A 23,000-nucleotide genomic window follows, 5' to 3' on the forward strand; every position below is an offset into this window, starting at 1 on the left:
TTTTACAGTAATAGAACATGTTGCAGCTATATTTAGAGTATTTATAGTATTTATACTAATGCATACTTTTCCTTTTTTTTTTTTTTTCTTCTCAACAGTAAGTATGCCCTGAGAAGATTGTGCTAAATTCTGCCTGTAGGTATATTTGCTGCAGTCATGCAGCATGAAGACAGGCTTTCTGGAAAAGCACAAATCTTTCTCTCCTGTTTTGCAAAGCTTTTAGATACACCTGCGAATTTTATTCGTTTCGATCAAAGGGCAGATTCCAGCTTATTCTGCTTTTCCTTATTTTTATAAGCTGTTCATCCAAAGATACATTAATAAATGGGCTTGAAAAGTATTTGTCACTCAGGAAGCAAGGGGGAAATTATAAATTAGTGACAGTGCTCACCTCTTACCTTAGAGGTTTGAAAGCTTTTAAACTTAGATTAATTGAATGAGTGCCTTTTTCTCCATCGTGTGATTATCTGTCTTATATCAGTCATGTACTCTAGGTAAGGCAGTTTCTAGCCCGCTTTGTGAGTAATTCTCTCAGTGTAACTCTGTTAAGGTGAAGATGCTTGGTGCTTTCTCTGTTCATTTTGGTATTGTCAGAAAACATAAAGACAAATATAAGTCTTAGTATAGCTTTGCTGAGCTCAGTACTATTACAGAAGGGAAAAGAACACAATATCACAATAATTTGGGGAACAAAAAATGGATCAACAGCAGGTTTGAAACACAACAGATTGCAATGGATGCTGTAAATGAACAATTCCTGAAGTGGGCAGAGGAGTGATTAGCACAGTTCCCTGCCTCCATAAGAAGATTCTTTGCTGCCCATCTGCCATCCCAAATGCTAGGTCCTAGAAACACCATTTCACACTGCCCACTGATGCAATGATTTACCAGGAAAGACGAGAGGAACAGCAGAAGCATTCTGGATTTGGAGTAAACAAGCTCTTCCAAATGTTTCAGAGATAAAAATCTCACTACTGAGTCAGTAAGCTACCAGAGAAATAAAATTGCATGGTGCAAGGGAGCCTACAACAGACAATGAAATTATGAATTTGTGTTCCTGATTAGACTACTGCATGAATTCATTCTGGTGTTGGGAGGAAAAAAATAGGTATAAGTAATATTTTTCTACAAGCTTATCTCTGGTCTAGTAAGGAACAACTTTAAATCAAAAGCTTGTACAGAAAGCAGCTAGTTCCTTTGTCCTGGATGGACATAGAAGATGACAAAATGCAAGGATGTGATTTAGGTCACAGCTTTATTTACATCACATTTTCACACATCAGAGAGCCATCTTGACATAATTTTCATCTGGCCTTAATGATTTCCACTTGGTAGAGGACTGCCACCACCAAACTGCATCTCACAATCACAGCTGGGCTCCAGACCATAAATTTAACTTCTTATATGAGTTTTAAACTGGTTGAAGAAAGACCATAGTGACCTAGGAAGCTAGATCTGTGCCCATGTTTCTTCAGGAAGTTATTTTGGAGTTTGGTTTATTAGAAGGTGAGAATAATCTCACTTCTCTACCCCATCAAACTTTCTGCTCTGCTCAGGATATCTGCCTCCCATTTGTGACAGCAATTAGCTTTACAATCTTCCTCCTACTCCCTTACCAGTAATTTTATTATTCAAAATATAACCCTTGGAGAAGTGTTCCACAGTCCTGGAGAATGGCTTGAATACCACATATACTTTTGCAATATTCCCCTTTGCAGTTGAGTCAGTTTCTGGCTATATCAGTATATGGGAGCTTAAAAATCTCCCTACCAAATCCTTTTACACGCCATTTCAGAATCATTCTTATTTCACTTCCAAGGCAGTGTTCTCAATCCACTTTAGTTCTGTTCAGCCTCTCCTATGATACATTAAACCATTTTGCTCCACAGTAATTTCAGGTGGTTGTTTCCAGACTGCCAGACAAGACATCTGTTTTTGGAGATATCTGCTGAAATTTTGAAGTGGAGGATCTCATAAAGTCTAATAGGGCAGGTCTCTCAGAGGTCCCTGAGGCAGTAGTTTTTCAGTTTCAGCAATACGTCCAAATTTTAACACCACAATGCAATGTCTTTAGGCTGAAAATTATAGCTTGTTCCTACTTGTTTTCAGTCCTTGAATGTCAAGGATGACTTTGCTGAGTCTGCCAATCCCTGCATAGTTTTTGGATGGGGGTCTTCTAACTCAGCCACACTGAAATGTGCCTACTTCTAGGACCTTAATAGTTTGCCATAGTCAGCTTGAATCTCAGAGCTTTAAATGAAATAAGCAGTAGGTGTTTTCAGACTGTCACACCCATGCTAGCTATGAGATAGATCTATGATTTACTCAAGCATAAATGTATCCATTAGCTATGCCTGAAGTAGTAAATAAATTGATCTGCAGCCCATTTTCTAGTTTCTCTGGCCCTGAAATAAATAATACAGTGCAATTTGCACCCACACATTCACTCTCTTCCCTTGTAGTGGTCTCTCGGGATCGATGCCAAGCATGTACTGGTCCTGCAGAGAGTTTCAGGGCATGCTGTGCAAAACTAGTACACTGAGACAAGGCCTGTGTATTATTTATTACTATAGACATAGTCACCTTTGCATTCTCCTTAGCTGTTGATATGCATCCACTGTAGTCACTGCCCAGACACTGTGCCACAGGATGTGTAAGAAATCACGAGACAAAATGGTAGGGCTATGCTTTTTTTAACAGAACAACCTCACTGCTGCTGTGTCTGAGTGCCTTCCAATGATGCGTTAAGTGACATGGTTACACATCTGTCACCAGAACCCATGACTGTACTTCATCATTTCCCTTGCTCTCTCCTTAGGAAGGAAATTGTATAGGCATTCAGCACAGTGATTTGTTCTGGGTGGCTGGTGGTGGTGGTGTGTTCTTCCACTAGAAAAGCTGTGCTGAAGAAGTCTATCTTTTAACTGAAGATTGATACTTATTATAAAATTAGATCTTGGTGTATTGGCAACGATCTTGGATCAGTCACCTGAAAAGGCTTTGGGTAGATTTACACAGCCAGCTGTACCGTATCCTGTATATCCATTGGATTTAGCTATACCTGACCAGCCAGGCATGTCAGGAAATACCAGATCTAACCAGGACTTCCTGATTGCATCAAGGCAATAAGGCATTTTCCAGATATATTAGCAGGCGTGAGTGTTTCCCAGAAACCTAGACCTTTCTGTTTTATCTATATAATGATAGAAGTCTGCACCACTTGTGCACAGGAGCATAGGAGTGACAAGAGAGGAAGAAAAAACATGTCCCAAGAAGACGTTTGTATGCTCTTGACAGAAAATCCACCAGGCATCTGGCAACAGGTGTGGCAGGGAGCAGCCTAAGGGCTGGAGGAGGGCTTCCAGGGATACTGCTTGTCAGAGCCAAGCAGAGGCTGAGCACCTCTGTGCCATATGGCATGGTAGTCAGTTAAATAAACACCTGCTTGTCACACACGAATAAATGCCATTGCTCAGTATTTCTATAGAGCACTGCTGTTACTCCCACTCTTTCTGCCACAGAACCAGATGATTATTCATGTTATGAACTAAAATCTCTGGGTAGTTTGAAGATAAGGACTTGTAATTCTATTCCCTCCTAAATGAGGCCTGGGCCAAATCCTACTGAGTTTGTTTAACTGATGGAAGAGGTTTTAAAATTCTGCTGGATTAGATCACATTCTGTAAAAAGGAAAGTGGTACAATTAGTACCAAAACCCATAGACTTTTATATGGGGTTTAAGTAGTATGCAACTGTAAAGGAAAATATGTCATTTGGGGCTCTGCCCACAGGACTGTACATACTGTGGACTATGATATTTTGCTGTAATCAGTGCAAATATGTTTTTGCATTCATTGTCGATATCTTTATTTTTTGACAGGATACTTCAGACTATGTTGCATACGTAGCTAAGGACCCTGTTAATCGTAGGGGTAAGTTAGAAATATATATTTGATATCTGTTTTTCCTTTGAGAAACACTAATTATTCATAGTTTAGGTCAGATTTCACCCCCATCCCCCACCTCCCCCTCTGAAAAATATAAATGTAGAATGTAGCCCAATCAAAGGATTACCTTTGACAGAGCCATGGAAGGATTGTGTAGCAGTAAGAAGCAGCAGTTTGTTTCTCAAGCTTGAAATAAATAGGTCTTGCCACTAGTTCATACCCAAATATCACTTTGATTCTTTTCATCTCTTAAATCAAACACTTGCCTTACTTGGCTATGTGAGTTTCTGGGCAACGGCCAAGTCTTACCTACACCCATCACTGTGTAAGAGCTAAGGAATCTCTGATTAAGTCATCTGATGAGGCAACTGAATCTGTTAGATCTTCCCAGTATATGCCTAACTCTTCCTGGCTGAATCAGATTCTTTTTCAAATAGCTAACTTGCCCGCCAGCTTGCTGTAATTCTCTTTCTCAATGAAGTTTTATTCAAGGTTGTATTGCTTTAGTAGCAATCAGTCATGGACAGGGATCTGCTTTTTGATTGTGTTCACCAGGTCTTAATGCTACATACGAAGTATTTTGTCATGTACCTGAGAATCTATTTACTTTTCACTGATCATAGAGAGAGAAGAACAGACTAGCTCCTAAAAAAATGACATTAAGTACTTCCAACAGAATTTCTGGAGAATTCAGACACTTGAACTCCAAAATGCCAATCCTGCAAACCTTCAGTGGCCCACCTTACCATCAGCACAACTATTCCAGTAGCTTCCATATGTAGTCATCTTTAATGATACCTGAAGAATCTGCTATGTCCCTGTGAAGACATGTTCAGACTTGAGAGTATTAGCTTAAAAATAATATCTGTACTAAGCATACGAATACGCTAAATGTAAGTGAAATACCTAGAAAATTTAATGGGAGGTAGGGAATAGTCCATTTCTTTGCAATGCTTGTTACATTACAGCATCTTGTGTCCCCTGTCAGAGAGTCTCCAGTGTCAGACTACAGAATGCATGGCGCAGAGCTGCTGTCCAGCCTACCTGCTTCAGCAGAACCCTTCTGCTTAATCCAAGACTGATTTGGTTGGTCTGAGAGATCTCAGTCAATGTAGGGACTAGCATTGTAGACCAAATATTTGCTCAGTAGGATTTGGAAGAGCCATGTGCTCTGTTTTCCATCCCCATATGTGTGGTTTTTATACACTATGTTCCTTCTGCACTATGTTCTTCCTGTACTATGTTCCTTCTATCTTACACTGAATATGTTTATCCTTAACATCCTGTGATTGTTCCTTGTTGAGGTAGGCTATCCTAGACTGAGGAGTCATCTGAGCACCTGATATTGTTTTCTTCCTTTGGTGTATTCAGGTCAAGCATTCCAGCTGCAGTCCACATCCTTCATCCTTCAGATGATTTCTGTACCTCCTTCCTTCATCTTCCTGCAGCTGTTTTAAAAAGGTACATGATACCTGCAAAACAAAGGCTGCCACTATAGCAGGGAATGCACCTTTCTAATTTTTCTTGCTTTTGTCCTCTTCATTGGCTGGTTCCTCCTAAGCCCTTTTTGCTGCACTGTTACCTCATGTAAATTCTTTCACACTGTGATCTTTAAGCTTCCAGCATTATGACTTTCCATGGGTGTTTTCCCCACTCATTTGCATATATCAGTGGTTTGCAGAATAGTGACTTTGTATGTCACCTGTATTAAAACACATTCTTTCGAAGAATTCTAATTTACCAAGGGACCTGAATTGCCCTCTTTCACCATCACTTGCAAATGACTTTAAAAGGGAATTTGTCTTTACACCTGTGTCTAGCAAAAACGCTACTGCTGCTGTTACTAATGCTACCCTACCACCAATGCTGTAGTATATCTTGCATATTAGACTGATTTCTTCCCAAGGATGGAAAAGCTGTCTTCGTGCTTTGCATTCTGGATCTAGCAAGCTAAAGGCTGTCTATTTTCTGCTGCAACATTCACAAGAAATCATCTCTGTGTGAGCCAAACCTCCTCATCCTTTTACAAGAAGCATATCTCCTACCTGCTGAAAGTCCATCCATGTATCCAAGGAAACAGGTTACTCATTATGTCACCTACTGAAACTACTTAATGACTCATACTTCATTTTAGCTCCTGAAAGGTTTAGCAGTGAGCGATGTCGCCTCTTTAAATTCACACTCTATAACTAGAGTGCAAACATTTTAGCTTTGTTTGGCCTAACTACTTTTGGTCCACATTTTCAGAGAAAAATGCGCACCTTCCATGGGGGCTGATTGTTCAGTGCCAATAGCAGTGTTGCAGAGGACGTAAAAAAGCAAACGTCTTACTGCTAGTCAGGGATGTCTGCCTCCATCTTTGGACACATGGAGGTTTTGTCTGTTTTTGTCTGCTGAATCCACTTCAACATGCAGCTAGGGATATTTTCCCTAGATGAGGCATTTCAGCTTGCTGGTTGGCACAGCGGATGCTCTGTGGTGAGAACACCACTGTATGTGTTTGGCACTGTGACTGGTGCCATCTCATGCTGAATGAGGTGCTGCTGCTGCTGCTGCTGCTGAGGAAGAGATAGCACACATTCCATACTTGCCAGCTGCAGGTTTCTTGGCCCTTTATTCTGGTCTCTTCAGAAGTCTATCCAATATTTCAGCCTTTGAAAAAGTCATATCTAAACCTACTTTAGGTATTACTTCTATACTCTCCCTGTATTACTTCAACTAAATGTCAGGACCAACCCTTATTTGTAGGACACTGACATCCAATGCACTTGGTTCCAGTGAGTTGGACACTGGGCATGCAGTAAAATGCAGTTTTTCAGCTGAAGAGTTTATATTCAGGTTATTAAAGCAGTCAGGGGTGAACAAATCAGTAACTTTAAACAAGAACCCACTTTCCTGTGGCAGGATTTGGAAAAGAACCAGTTTGAAATCCAATCCAGGTTATAGCCAGTAAATAATATGCTTGTCCAATTCTGAGTACAGAAAATTGACTCACCTGCACTTCTCTGGATGTCACTGAGAGGTCGTTAATTTAAATCTTTAGCTTCCACCTCTTAGTACCCATCTGTGCTCCTGCAATGTTGAGGGAGCTCTTCACAAGTTCACCTCTGTGTTTTTGTATATGAGGAGACTTCCAAGCCATTCTCTGATTTAAAACCAGCACAGATTTGGCTGCTCATATGGCTGGTAAAGGTTTCTTGGTCTTCCATAGGAAGAGAGCTTGTGCTGCTAGCCTCCCCCTTTACTGCCTCTGTCACAGTGGGTTCAGAGAGGTTGCACATGGGGGAGTGCTGGAGTTAATCAGGCTGCTGCCTCTGCAACCCTACAGTTTGCTGGGAGTGTCTCCCTGCAAACAAACAGGAAAAGGTACCAACCTCTGTATTCCTGGAACAAGATCAGGGCTCATTATCTAGAAAATATCTGTGAATACTGCTCCTCCCTCAGACTGTTATTTGGGAAAAGAGAACAGCTTGTAAAATTGGGGTGATTAGACATAAAAGGGAAGTAATTAAAATGAGGAAAACAAACAAAACATTTGTTATTATTACCATCTATTAATATTTTTGTAAATTTCAATTTAAGGCTTAGAATTTTTACATAATCTATTGCATTCAGGTAATAACAAATGAAATTTGTTTTTCTGTTTGTGGACTTGTTAAAATAGTGGAACAGATTTGTGACCTTGTCTATTGCAGTTACACATCAGTGCAATTTTATGTAACCTTTAAACAGTTGTGATTGACTGAAATTCACTGTATCAGAATTGGGTTTTATTGAAACGTGCACATGACTAATAGGGCAACTAAGCTTGACATGCAGGTGTTTTGTCATAGGTCATTGCATCCCACCATGACATAAACAGTGATTTGCATGTGTCAATCTTTTTCATTTAGCTTGTCATATACTGGAATGCTGTGATGGTCTGGCCCAGGATGTCATCAGCACCATAGGGCAAGCATTTGAGCTTCGATTCAAGCAGTACTTGCAATGCCCCTCTAAGACACCTACTTTCCCTGATAGGTGAGTGCAATTGCAGAAGACAGCTAAAGGACCTTCTTTAGCTTTCAATTTACTTGATAAAATGTGGACCATGTTGCTGGAGACAGACAGGACTTGAATACTTAAAAGGGTTTCTGCTGTATTAGCAAAACAGTGTTTGCCTAACAAATATGAAAGCAGTCCATTTAAAAGAATAGGCTAAATATGGATTTCACATTGATGTTAGAATGATCATGTGTTTTGTGCTGTAGTTAGTAGGCAGAATTGCATGGCCAAGAATGGTTGTTATTTGCGACATTTCCTCGTTACTGCCACTGCAGCTGTGTCAGTTTAAATGGTGCAGGGCTTCCAAAATGACTAATGATGTTTCAGTATTTCTCATATTAGGGTGATGTTTCTAGGAATGTGATGTATTGCAGGGAGGTTTGACTGCACTGATATCTGGAGAATACAAACTCTGTCTGCTTGTATATGTTCAAAAGACTGGGATATAGCATTCTGTTTTCTTTAGATACATGGATTGCAATGTGCTTACTAACATCATTAGAAACCCTAGTGAACTTTTAGCCCCTGTAATCTCTTATATCAGAGCAAAACCAGGTATATAGGGAATATAAAATGCTACTATCCTAATTTGGAAGCATGCTGTATTCACATCTCTTGACTTCATGAAGTTCTTGCAGAATTACATTGATGATAGAGCAGTCATAACTAAAGACAAAGATTTAGAGCCTAGTCAGTCAATCAAGTAATAATATTACAAGTGCTATTTTAAGGTTAAATAAAGTTGTTTGTTAATGCAGCTTATAATGGTCTTTAAAGCCAAGTTTAAACATACCCAGCATAAAGAATTTGGTCCATTACAAAGGAGGTTTGTGTCAGTTTGTGTAAACAGATCTGCTGCATGATCCACCATTGCTTCCTGACTTACAGTGGTAGCTGAAGTGTCTATACAATATGCAGTGGTGATCCCCTGACAGGCAGCCTTAACATGCTGGAAGTATTTGTACGTGCTTTACAACCAAGAGGCAAAAGAAAGCACTCTCTTCCTTACAGGATGCACAGTTTTGAGGACCCATGGACGGAGGAGGATAATGAGGCAACTGAGCATCACTATTACAACAACATCCCAAATAAAATACCTCCCCCTGGCGGATTCCTTGATGCCAGGCTCAAAACAAGGCTTCCCACTGCTGCAGACACAGCTGGGGTCAGTATAATTTCATTTCTACTCTCCTGCTGATTGATCCAAAATTTTTAAAAGACATGGTTTTACGGTGGATACCTTCGGATTGTCTATAACACACAGCCCTTCCTGTGTGGTCAGTGTCTGAATGGCCACTGCAGATCGAGGGGGCAACACATTAGGCAGGTTCAGCACAAATTAAAGGAGGTGAAATCCTCATGGCATTAAAAGATTAAACAGGTTCGAGGAACAGAAATCCTCTGTGGGCTACTACATTTGCAGAAACCATGTGTGCTTCAGAGATTATCAATTAGTGCACATTAACTGGGAATGATTTAATGCAGGATCATTTAAAAAATCTAGTGCTGTAATTACTAACAGTTCATTATGTTAATGTCTTGGCAGTAATTAGTATTCAGCCAGGTTCCTAGGTAGGTTTTCCACCTCATGTCAAGCTAAGGTCAGCTTGAATATTTCTACCAGCACTTCTGTCAAAAGTTTGACTGCAGTATCAATGTAGCCCCCTAAGAGATATTTTCAGATCCATCACAATTCTGCTTAAGTCCAGAGGGGTCCTGTCTATAGCAAACATCCTCCCCTCAGTACCCAATGCACCCCGTAGTACCAATGTGAATCTCTCAGCTCATGCTGTGAAGAGTGCTGGGGCTGTCTTCTCATCCCATGTGTGTTTCTGTGAAACACTTTTCCCAGTAATAGGTTGTCAAGACCTGCTGTGTGAATACAAACTGAAGAAGTGATGCATCATTTGGTGTCATGGGGGTCACTAAAAGCAGAAGGCAGGGAAGAACACATGGAAGTCACTGGTAATAACTTGCTCTTACAGAAATGTATTTGGGATATATATATTCTGATATTATGGTTACTTGGAAAGGTGGAGTGAGGGTACACAAAATACATCCAAGGAAATTGGCAGAGCCACTTGTAATGTGTCTGAGAATTTTAAAGACAATTGAAAAATTCCTTGCACATGTGTCCATTCTAGTCTGCATCAGGAGTGGGAGGAGATCAAATTTATTATCAGAGCCATCACGTAGGAGAAAACTTCAGTGAAGATTGGCATCACGGGCCTGTTAAACAAGGTGAGTTTTGCTACTTTCAGCTGTAATAGTGCAGGTGGTCTTGAAGGGCAAAGCATGCAAAAGTCTGATGCCTCAAAGTCTTAAGACAATGAACTAAACTTGGTCGATAGGTTCCCTTTGTCTGAGTTTTAGCTTAGTTGATACCAGTGAAAAACATTTGATAATTACCTCTGGATAAATTATTAAATGCACACCTTCATGAAATATTTTCTTCTGCAGAGCAGTTCATAAATACAATTACCCAGACTTTCAGCTTTCTAACTTTCTGTATCTTAAAACCTCATGATATTTAAGGGTCTTCTGCATGCCCATTAGGATATGCAAAATAGAATTCTCAAATGAAAAGCCTAAAGTGAGAAGTTTAATTTTAAATGTGTAGCAATGCTCTCTACTCATAAAATAGAGAAGAGTTCATTATGTTCCTTTTGTTGTCTTTGAATTTCAAGTAATTTCAAAACACATATAAAATTTTACCCCACTCAGCTTCATGTGATAACTTCACTGTGTTTCTAGGGACACTTTTGTTCAAATGCCAGAATATATTCTCTATTGTTAATCTGCACACATTTAAGGATTTTATACCTTCTCCTCCTCTCATGACTCCTCAACAGAATGTATTTTTTGAAATTTATAATCTTTATTTACAAAGATTTCCTTTCTTCCTGGGAAATAACCCTACCATACCGTCGTTGGAACACAGTTCTGAATCCATTAATCAACACTTTTTCTGCCATTCAATACTGACTTTACATCTCCCAGTCCAGGAAATTTTAAACCTGTCATGATGTGGTGTGATGATAATTGGCCAACACTGTTCTGTTGATTACAAAAAAAAAAAAAAAAAAAAAAAAAAAAAAAAAAAAAAAAAGTCTTGAATTTTCTAGGATCTCTGGATATTTGTAGTATGTCAGAAGAGAAATCAGAAGTAGCACCAACAGCAGAGCTGCCAATATATGTAAACACCCAGCATATAAATAGAGAAGATCTACTGGCACTTCAGGCAAATGCTGAAAGTACCATCAGTGGAACAGCAGAGGATGCTGAAGCAACCAGCCCAGGAAAGGATCTGTTTGACATGAGTGAGTTCCCTTCCTATTCACTTCCTTTCTGACAACTGACCAAATATGCTTATGCCTTAGTTCTGTATTTAAAAAATAAAAAAATCTATATATATCTATATCTATCTATATCTATATCTATCTATCTATAGATATATCAACAAATTTAGTGTTCCTGGTGTAATTGTGGTGAATTTTAGAATCCATCAAGGTTTCATATTGGACTAAATTAAAATAACGGTGGCTGAAGACTTGGAGCTAGTCTGTATACCTGAGTAAAGGTTAGTTGCAGTCCATGTTATCCTTAACATCACAGGCAATTATGTCAGAAGAAAAATTAATCAGGAAGCTTGCCATACAGGAAAGTGAAGGAGGGTGAAGGTATGGAAGAGTGGAGAATTTTATTCAGCCTCTCCTGTGAGTATGTTTTGAGGAAGTCAATGCGTGCATGAAAAGTTTTGTGCCACAAGGAATCTAGCATGGAAATTAAAGTACTGAGTTACCACTTACTCTGGGTAGGCCTCCTGTCCTATCTGATCCAACTTTGGAGGCAGCTTTTCCTAGATCAGAATCATCACCATAGCTGCAAAACCATGGCTTAAGCATCAGCCATAGTTTGGTATTGGTGCTACTAAAATATATTGTTTTCAGCCTTGAGAAGATACATAAAGTGAAGAAATAGTGAAAGTATTTGCTGCACAGAAAATTTTCTTGAGATTTTTTACTCTTTCTACCTCAAATAAATTGCTTGTGTGTGCTTCATTTAATTCAGTTCACGTAATTAGAAGGCAGTGAGACAAAGCAGTTGGTGCCTACAAATTATTTGTAAAATAAAGTATCTACATTTCTGCTATCTTAGTATAGAAAAAAACCCATTTTCCTGGCATGTTTTTGTTGAGATATGGCTCTGTTTCCACAGCTTAGTGAGATGTTCAGTTGAAAGAAAGGAGCAGGGAAGAAGGTTGGGAGAATATCTATTTGTGAATATAGTTCTCAAATGAGAAAAATATGCTGAATATCTGCTGAAAATCTGAAATAAGGGATGTTAACTTTTATCAGCCACTGGAACATCAGAGTAAAACAGTGTTAGAAAACATGCCAATTATCCCTAAGTTAGTGGTTTGTTGAGCTAAATGTATGGACTTTGTGCAGACTGCAGTATAGTGAAGATATTTATAAACTACTTTTTATAACTGGCTGAGATATCAATGAGTTGCAGCAGCACAGTATTTTTCCTTTTTCTTTGACCTAAACTAGCCTCTCTGTGGCCCCACGCAAACAGGGCTTTGTACTCCTTGCATCTGAACAATCTATTTAGAGCTGGTGTATTGGTTCACTGTGCCACTCTCCAGATGTCCTTCTGTAAGCCCAAGGGCACAGAACAATACTTCTGTTTGACATGTACTGGTGGGCCAGATGAAGGTCTTGCAAGAGTAAATAGCTTCCAAGAGGTCAGTACAAGATGTAGTGAAGCACCCTATGACATATTTGCTATTTCTGTAAGACCGTTGGGATCCATAACGACACTTCTTTCCACTCACCTCTACAACTGCACTGAGTTCAGGACTTGGTTGAGGTTTAAAAGATGCTTCCCCAAGGCTGATTTTAGCTAGGCAAAAGATGTTAAAAGTGTTAACCTGTGTCTGTTTTGCAAGGTTCTCTTCCTAGATGGAGGCTAGGAGTAGGCTGAGTGGTGAGGGTGAATGTTCCCTACTAGACATAGCCTTGGGCTGGAGACTCAGTAATGGATAATTTTTAAATGAATAAGTAGTTTGAACAGAGACCAGATATGAGTATAATGACATTAGGTGCCCCTATTATGCAATTTATTTGAAATTAAACTGTCTGACATACCTAGAAAGACTGAAGGAGAGATTTGCCTGGTACCAGATAGTATAAACACAGCTGTTGACAATAGCCACAACTGAAATAAACCAGTACCTTTCAAAAGATCCTGCCAAGGTTCAGTCTGATTTTTATCAGTATCCTTTTGTGCATAACATACATTTTAAACACATTGCACTCCTCAGTCTTAATATATTGTATAAATCAGCAAGTCTATTAGTATATATTCCCTCATTTTTTCATAAAGATAAAGAGAAGTGGCTGTAATGCAAAATAAATCCAGTTTAAAATAACCAGAATATCACAATTTTGCTACATGATTTACCTGTGACTGATCCTGCTCTTGTTTCATATTTCCATAACCAGAACCATTTGAAGATGCTCTCAAGAATCAAACATCTGAGGCTGTGTTGAAGAAATCCACCTCCATGGGATGCATCAGTCCGCCTTTATCCAGAGTAGCTGTCCGGACTGAAGCTGAGGAGCTAAGTACAGAGCCATGGTACCAAGGAGAGATGAGCAGGAAAGAAGCAGAACAGCTATTAAAGAAATGTGGAGATTTCCTTGTGAGGAAGAGTACCACAAATCCTGGTTCCTATGTGCTGACAGGCATGCACAAAGGACAAGCCAAGCATCTTCTTTTGGTGGACCCAGAAGGAACTGTAAGCACTGACTCCTCACTAATAGATGGGGTTTCTGACTCTACTAATTTTTTCTAAATGCCTTTAATCTTCTTTAGCTTATTCACACCTTATCATAAGCAGCCCCTCATATCTCTGATGTGCCATCACATCTCTAATTCTCTCCCTGATTGCCTAGAAGAAGACTTAGCACATGATTTCTGCACACATTGCAGGGAGCCTTAGGGACCTGATTCTCAAGCAAGTTCATGCTTTGATCAGTGCTGTGCAGTCTTGGTCAAAAGTGCAGCCAAGCCACTTCAGTATTCTTGCTAAAGGAAGGAGGTTTGGCTAGCCTGCAGGCTGGCAATTTCCACTTGGCATCTTTGTTACCTGGGATTTGTAGCAGGCCCTCTGTGTTTTCCTGCATGTCTGTCCAGGAGAGCATTGGGTTAAGCCTGTTCCATCTCTTAACTCTACACAAAGACTCCTGCAGCTGATGAAGGCACCTTCCCCACAGCAGGATGGAGGGGACAAGGGAGCTTTAGTTTTCTGTAGCTGTCCTGTCCTGCTTCTGTGGAGGCATAAACTCTTCAGAGAGATTGACATCATTGTCATGAGTTTTACTTTTGGCTCCTGGATGCTGCAAGTAGGCAACTCCTTTTCCTCTATAAAAGACAACTTTAGATAACCAGCACCAAGGTAAGTGAGAGACTCCCATAAAGGAGTTGCCCTGTTGGCATCTGAGCTGAGAAAGCTGTGGCAGAATTATGTCAGTCCTGCAGAGTCTGTATTGCAGCAGTGCGGAGCACCAATGGTACTTGTTGCAATTAATTACATTTGCCACGTGAGGCCAGTGAAAGAATGGTTTTTGCACTTTTGAGATGCCAGCTGCCTAGTTCTGGGTTTGATGGGTACACTAGCCCAGCGGAGTGGCTCTACACCTCTTGATGGGCAGCCTCCTTCACTAAAATTTGCCAACAGTTTTGTGACAAGTTTCCTGCAACAAGGTAGGCTAATTCTCTTTTCCACATAAACCCACAAATAACTGTTACAGGCTACTTCAAAGGAAACACCGTTGTGTGACCTGGCAAGTGCAGGAGTGCTGTGTCCCACCAGGAGCACGGCTGCAGTGCTGACTAGCATGGAATACTCAGGTCCTGTGACCAGATGACTTCCAGGGTATTTTCTTCCTGTACGGGTTGGAGGGCCCTCCCCCCATCTTTGCTGTGCTGCCTTTAGTGCATCTCTAATTTGCTGACCTCCTTGGTAAGGGATCTGCTTGTTATCTGCACCCATCCTTTCCCTCAGCCTGCTTGTGTGGTCATGGCCCCAGTGGCACTGAAGTGCCTTGCTCAGAAGGCGCTGTTCCAGAACAATGATTTTCTGCAACTCTTCTTAGTTACAGAGAGCTGTGCTGTCTGTACGATTTGTGGGATCCTGACACAGCTTCTGAGCAGCCCTATTTGCAACTTGTCAAAGTGGAGAATCATCAATAAAATGCCAGTGCATGGCTAGCCACCACCGCATGCCAGTGGCTTGCATTTCATCCTGCATGGTCTCAGCAGGATGGTTCTTGAAGACTGATTCACACAAATGTTGCCTGAAAATTAATTTTGCATACAGTACCCAATGACTTGTAACAGCTCTTAAGGGTGTGTTCGCAGAGCAGAGTTAACTGTCCAGTTGCTTCTGCTCTCATCCAGCTAACAAAAAAGTTAAAAAAGGAAAAAGAGATCCTTTGTTCAGATAATGGATGCTTAAAATGGAGGACTGCATGATTTTGCTAGATTTAGAATTAGACCTCTGTTGATGGTAGAGTGTCTAACTTATGGTAAGAACACGTCAGAATACAGATAAGTAAAGTTAGTTCTCTTTTAAAGATATCTTTTCATTTTGAAAATATAGTTTTATTTTAGAGAAAGTGACATTTCAAAGCAGAATGCTTCAGAAATTGGGAGAGCCTTTTGGTTTCCTTCAGTGACATAGCTACATGTAGACTGACCAGAAAGCATCAAAGCATCATATGCCATATTTGTTTCCTTTTCTTTTTTTTTTTTTTTTCCTTTTTTTTCTTTTTTACCCTATGCCATACTGTGTTAAGCTTCTCGCAAATTTTACAGAACTTAATGTTGAAACTGAATTATTTCAGGAGAGGTGTCCACCACAGCATAAGATGATTTTTGAAAGTTTTAACACAAGTTCTTTCTTCCTGAGAATAGTTCAAGGAGAGCAGATGACATTTCTTACTCAGAACAGTGCTCACAGGCGTTTGCTTAAGGCAGTGTACAACCAGGCCAATAAAAGTTTTCGTGCAACATGGTGTTAGCTTGAAGTGGATCTGTGCTTTGCCTTTAGCAGCTGTATGCTTAACTTATTTGAAATATAGGAAGGAAATGTTTTGTGAACATATGGCTAAATAATCAAATATTGCATTGTAATATAGATTAGGTTTTGGCTTCTGATAATTTTGACTGTTTTATCCTGCAATATCCATTTTCTCCTGTCATGGGTGGAAGATTGTATACCAGCAGGATGCTATTACAGAGGGCTGGTATGTGGGCTAGAAAAATTATTTTTCCTGCCCTAAAGTGCTTCAGTTCCAAAGGCACAGGGATACATTCTGCGGCATAGGGCAAACCCAAGCTAAACACATATGGTGGCTGGATCTCTTTCTAGGAAGGAATTTTCGAGTAGCAGAAGAAAAAGGTCTTAAGAAAAAGGTCTTAAGAAAAGCACAAAAAATGCTGAGGTGCACAAAGAACCTGGTTTCTGATATATCTGACACAAGAGCTCTTTCTAATTAAAAAGGTGCAAACACCTCACAGAAGTAGGTGGTCCTTTGAAGAAGAAAAATTGATCTAACAATCTGACTTAGAGTGAAACAAAATCATGAACAGAAGTTTTCAAGCAGACCTATTCAGAAAGAGTAATAAGAGTGGGCTGGTCCCTGGAATTGCATCCAAAATATCTATTTGGTGAAAAATAAAGGGGAGTGAGAGAGAAAACAGAAGCCACACTGATAAGTGCCAAATTTCCACCAATTTTGATGGAAAAGGGATCAGTTTCTAAAATATGATTGTGTCATTTTATTCTTAGACAATTTTAGTGTGAAGTTAAGGGGGAAAGTACATTACTCTTTAATGTATCTTCTTGCATCCTTTTTTTGAAGGTTCGTACAAAAGATCGTGTCTTTGACAGCATAAGTCATCTCATCAACTATCACCTTGAGAATAATTTGCCTATAGTTTCTTCAGTGAGTGAACTCTGCCTGCAACAGCCTGCTGAAAGAAAACACTGACTCCAGATAACTCTTTTAGTTATTGCAACTTGCAAGCTATAACTGGTAGAAATTGCAGATCTGAAAAGAAAATGTACATTTAAAAACCCCCTCATGTTCACATACATTTCACAAATATGTTTAAGAAATCCTATTTCATATGGTACACTTGAACATTTTCAATGCTTTATGTGACATGAAATCACAGCAGAAGGCTTTCTTAAAAGTAATTTCAACAAAATTGTTCAGATTCTCTAATGTGAATGTTGATAGTGTATATACACATTATATATAAAAAATACAGTATATATTTATATTTTTCAAGTCAGTCTGTTGACAGTATAAAACTATCTTCTGTGCCATGTGTTTTTACCAAAAGAAAAATGATAAGTGTGATTGTTCAGATAAAAAAAAAATAAAATTCAGAACTCTCAATTTCTTGAGAAATTTAATACTACAAATCTTATTTCTGCTTTTACCTAAGAAGCACAACTATGGGGATTACAGATGGATTATGCTAGTTAACCATGGAAGGAATCTGAATTCAGTAACTAGTATTTCAACTCAGCAATTTAGCATAAAATGTTTTTTAAAAACGTTATTCAGTGTCACTGATATCAAAAGGATTTTATCTTTCTGACGTCAGTTTGAATTCTTATATGATGCTATTCAAAACATTTGTGTCTTCAGCAAAAATTTGATGTGATCTCTATGTGTATGAGGTGTGTGCTTTGATTTTTCTAATGATATTGTAACAGTGTACTGTAACTTCAATTTATTAATTTCAGTGCTAAGGTTATTTATAAGTAGTTCTCTGCTTATGGTGAAGATCTAGGTGTCCTTGAACTGACAGTCTCAAGTGAGATGTTGCATACTGATTAGACAAGTTCAAATAACTTATGTTTAATAGGCCTAATACAAGATGTACATGACTGTTTGAAGACATATCTGAAAAATCTTTTCTTCTCATAAGCAGTGAAAACTATCTGAACTCAGTGGTCAGTTTTGCAAATGATGTCACTTGCATTTACTTGCCAAAGCAAAACTTCATTTTGGCCTTCAGCAAGTGATAGGCATTGGAAATCTACTGTTTTTCTCTAAATACCAACCTTAAAAAATACACATACAATAAAGACATATTTCTGGCAGAAATGCCCTTGACTTTTGGTACTGGGAAATGCTTTAAGGGATGTTTGTACTGTTCACATTTAAGTGTTATATAAAGTTATTTTCCCATTCTATGAATCTTATTATGAGTAAAATTCAATAGACACATTTCCTGTAAATGCAATGCTTGTGCCAGAGTCAAGATTTAGCCTTCAGCAATCCAAGGTCTTCTCTAGCACCAGTCTCTCAAATCAAATCTTCAGACTTGATTCATAAAAACTCAGCAGGGTAAGTGTAGGTTAAGTACCTGCCTACCCCACAGTTTACTTAAAGTTACATTTGGTTCTAAGAATTTGCTAAGTTTAACAGTCTGTCAAACCATAATCAAACTGACTGAAGAATTCACTTAGAATATATTCAGGCAGGACCTCACGTTAAAATTCTGAAATAACTTTCTTGTACATTCTGCTTTTAAATGTGGTGAAGTTGAAAGTTTGACTTTGAGTAATCTCAAAACTGAAAATTGAGACACCTAAGACTAATCATGTAACCTGTGCCTATGTTAAAATATATGTCATTCTGTAATTAGGACATCCAGAAGCCAAATTAAGACATTAGTGAACCAAATGCTTGTGATTAATTTTACTAAAGGTAGTTATTATTTGGTATTTCTAGGTCTGAATGGGAGATGAGAGCAAAGGAGAGCAATTAAATGTTGAATTCAACCCAAATCAGTATGGCACTGATGTGGAATTTTTAAAATTTTGTTTTACTAGATTGGGAGTGGCAAGGAAATAGGAACGGATATCCCAAAGTAGTATCCACCAAAATTAGTTTATTTGAGAATCTCAAAAAATGACTTTATTTATCTATGTCTCACCATATTCCAGTTTAAATTATCTCAGCTGTCACTTTTTTTCATATATAATGCTTGTTATTCCATGCTCTAACTTTCCTGTAGCCATGTTCTGGAAAGTTTTCATTGTGATATCAATAACTATAAGAGAAGGTGTCTTTTTTCCTTTGAATATTGCATATCATTTCAGTAAAAGTTCTCTGCATAACCCCCTTAGGTGTCTTCAAAAAGCCCACATGCTTCCTATGTCTGTTTTGGATTCCTAAATATCCTGGAAAAATGTGACAAAAGTTGGGTGTATGAATTAAAGGCACTAAACATATACTGAAATATCTTATTTTTTTTTACCACTGTCTTAGCAGTAGCTTTAATAACTTAGCAGCCACTTAGCTGCATGTTTTGGAAATTAAAGCTGGTGTCAAGGAGACACAAAAGGAAACTGCTTGACAGAAATACTAAATTTCCCAGACTATATTTCCCAAACTGTGCCTCCAGGGGAATGCGGCCATTTTTGAGCTGCTCTGTCAGCACAGCCAGCTTGCTCAGTTCAGCATATTCATTGATGATGCAAAGGTTGCGTACATCTTATCTAGATGCAATGTGGTCCGAGAGGGCAATAGTGCCATTGCACTGTGACAGTGCCCTGCTGACACGATGGGCCAGCAGATCCATGAGGACACAAAAGCTTTTCTACATCACTGGGAGCCACGCAGCCTCAAAACTGGACAGAAAGGAAGAGCATGCGTGCCACTCAGTACTCCATTTGTGGATCCTGCCACAATTTTTGTCCCAGTTACTGTGGTAGATTCGGCTTTCCCTTTATGAAAAGGAAAAATAAACTGTAAAGCTGTTTGGATAGCAGTTCCAAACCAGTTGTCATTAGGCAAATTTTAAATTGATTTCAACAAGAACTAATTGAACCTGCTAGAGCGGCTGGGCTCACTTCTGTGAGGAGCCAACATTGCCACCAAGTTAAGAGATGTAAAAGTAATAAGGTAGATTTAAATGCTGAGAAGTTAGCTGAATGCCTAACAACTGACAGCATAATAATGAGAGTCTTTTAATGTTCACCTTTGGTTCGGAGTCCCTGATCTTTTTTATTGTCTTTTTTACGCCGTCTCAAGGACAAGACACTTGTGGTAATTCAGTACCATGATTTCAAGAAGTGGGGTTTTACTGAAAGAAAAAAAAATCTAGACTCAATAGAAATCACTGAGATTAGGTGATATGATAGTATCTTTTGATGTTTTTCCAATCAAGACCTGAGAACTCAGAACTGGGACTCTAAATACCCTGCAAGAGTGTCTGCATTGGTTTTGAGTCCTATCTGATTAATGGTTTTGATTTCAGTTGCGTTGCAGCTATAGGAACTACTAACTATGAAAACATATTCAATGCCTTTAAAAAAAGAACATTATTATGTGAACCAGATGATTTTGATTACATTTTATTTTAGATCTAGACTAATTATTAAGTTAATAAAATTCATTCAGTGTTGCTGGCAGTGATAGGCTGGACATCTAGGTACATACTAGAAAATATGTTCTCATACTTTCAATTATTTCAGATGCTTCAGAAGCAAGGAAACCTAAAAATATGGTTTGAAAACTGAATTACTTTCTGACAAATGGGAGTTTTCTCAGAGTGAGGAAGCTTGCAGCTTTCCTTAATGCAAGAGGAGAATGTTCAAACTAACCATGCCTGGCTGATCACCATATGAGAAGATGCAATTTCCATGGCTTAATGCCTGCCTTTTTGCCCCATTATACAGTTGTTTCACTTCATTTCCTACAGGGTTCACAATGGGAGGTAACACTGTTTCTGCCAAAACCTGTCTGCCAGATATTCAATAAAAGCTTGAACAAAGGTCCTGGGACCAAGACTTCAGTGGAAAGTGTGCACTGTCACTGGAACAAAATGTTTAACAGTCTGGTAAACATTCCTGCCAGCAGGAATGTTTATAAATGTTCTATAGCCTGTATTCATACATTTTCCACACTGCGGAATAGTATACTCAACATTTCTTATCACCATGGTCCCCAGGCAACATGTGCACTAAGATGAGGAGAATTAAAAAAAAAGTTCTACTGTAGTATGATTGCTGCTGGCACATCAATGCCAGATGCCAATTATAATGCATTAATAATAGAATTGATGCATATTTAGGCATTTGTCAGTAGATTTGATAACCAGAAAAGTTTTGCACCTTCTAGGAAATTTGCAGTTATCAAAGGGATATTTGGAACTTGTGAATATTCTGAAAAAAGTTTACAAATCCTGCATGGAAAACTGTTCTTTAGCTTCCAATGTTTATCCAAAGTAAGTGATAGAACCAATAATTTATATTAAGTAAAACATAATCCATATTTGCATAAATGAAGTCTAAACTGAACTGAGAGACATACTTCCCTTTTTATCTGCCTGACAGTTTCAAAATATGTCTGCATAAAGTCTAAATTCAGACATACCTAAGTGTACTGTCAAAACCACTTCGACTTACATGGTCTTTTTTGCCCAAGCTGAGGTATGCATTCTTCACAAATTCATGTGTGTTCAAAGCTGTCAAGATGTGGGTGAATTTCCACTTCATGCTCTGTGGTCGGCTGGACTTACTCTACTCACTCGCATACAGTGTCTGTGGGCCTTGGTCATATATGCACTGGATGCAGCTGGAATGAGGGCAGGCCCATGGAAAAGATAACATGGACATACAATTTGCCTGCAGTCAACCAAAGGCTTGGATAGAGAGTGAAAAGCTGTCTTGGGAGACAAAACTTCAGGGATAAGAAATGTGAAGCCTGGAAACGTGAGCCAGTAGGCATTTAAGTCACTAATGAGAATAGAGTTGTTCCCAAGTTATAAACATGCTAATTGGTTGATAGAGTTTAAGCAGGACCTCTGGGGATACAAAGCCTACTGCTCATCTCTTATTGAGACATTTATGCTCACAAGCCCTGATCTATTCCTCTGCACGCTCCCCACACTCCAAGTAAAGGGGATAAGATTCTGGAGCTACACATTTCTAGCAAAAGCACCATACAAAGACTGTTTAAACTTTGTTTGACAACATAACAGGTCATGGAAACCAAAGGAAGAAGCTAGAACTAGGTGACTCATTCTGCTACCCCACTGTGTAAGAGACAGTGCAAATGACTCAGAAAACAAACGGTAACCTCAGAATTTGAGATAAGGATGCAGATGTACACTTCATGTAACTATCATGAAGATCAAATAAAATCCAGGTTCAAATGAAAGCTTTTTCCAGTCATCTTCCTTTTTCTTCCATGAGGAAAAAGACACCAAACACACCCAGACATACATTAATTCAAAATTAGGTGAAATTTTCTAAAAAAATAAAGAATGTGAAGATTATAATTAGTATATATTTGTGTCCTTTTTGTCTGGATTGCTGTGATAACTGCTTGTTAGTAAAGTCCTGCAGAGCTAAAACTTGAAAGAAGCCAGGTTTCTTCTTTTGAGGTAAATGTTTTCCTTTGCATTGTGTGGGCAGCAACAACAAAACTAAAAAGTGACTATTTTGCTGTAAAAGGAAGTTTTATTGTACAATTGTTATTTAATAATATTTATTACTTTTAGAAACATTTTTAACTGAGAATTGCAGGAAAAATAATGTATGTGGAAATATTGTGATAATTTATATTCCTAACCACTTTTGTGAATCTCAAGTCTTTGCCTCTCTGCTGACTGTGATATTTTAGCTATAGAGACAAATTTTGTCTCTGGGGAAGTCCTTGAAAAATGTAGTTTGGAATATAAGTGTCATGCAACTGTTTTCTGATTATTCAGTTTGTATATGTTTAACCAAAGTAATAAAACAGTGAGCACTATTACTAGATTGTAAAGTGGGCTTGAGTCTATTCTCTTATGCTCCGGTTCCTTAATGAAGTTTATTTGCTGTGTTTGGGGTTGGGCTTGGGTTTTTTAATTGACCTGAAGGGAGGCATATTTTGTAGCAGAATGTGTACCATTCCAAAATGTTCA

At 38.7% G+C, this 23,000-nt stretch overlaps 1 protein-coding gene across 1 annotated transcript in view; it reads left to right on the plus strand.

The window, feature by feature from the left end:
• The window catches only part of SHC3 (SHC adaptor protein 3), a 57,694-nt gene extending 34,858 nt beyond the window's left edge, over nt 1-22,836 (plus strand). The window contains exons 6-12 of the mRNA XM_066181661.1: nt 3,881-3,932; nt 7,841-7,967; nt 9,003-9,156; nt 10,136-10,232; nt 11,117-11,311; nt 13,502-13,797; nt 16,928-22,836. Coding sequence (XP_066037758.1) covers nt 3,881-3,932; nt 7,841-7,967; nt 9,003-9,156; nt 10,136-10,232; nt 11,117-11,311; nt 13,502-13,797; nt 16,928-17,056 — 1,050 coding nt within the window. The 3' untranslated portion in view covers nt 17,057-22,836. The remainder of the gene's footprint in view (nt 1-3,880; nt 3,933-7,840; nt 7,968-9,002; nt 9,157-10,135; nt 10,233-11,116; nt 11,312-13,501; nt 13,798-16,927) is intronic.
• The last annotated feature ends 164 nt before the right edge of the window (nt 22,837-23,000 follow it).

The sequence above is a fragment of the Chamaea fasciata genome, unplaced genomic scaffold (genome assembly GCF_029207755.1).
Source record: "Chamaea fasciata isolate MVZ Bird 193981 ecotype frontalis unplaced genomic scaffold, bChaFas1.0.hap1 SCAF_4, whole genome shotgun sequence".
In the NCBI taxonomy this organism is placed as follows: Eukaryota; Metazoa; Chordata; class Aves; order Passeriformes; family Sylviidae; genus Chamaea; species Chamaea fasciata.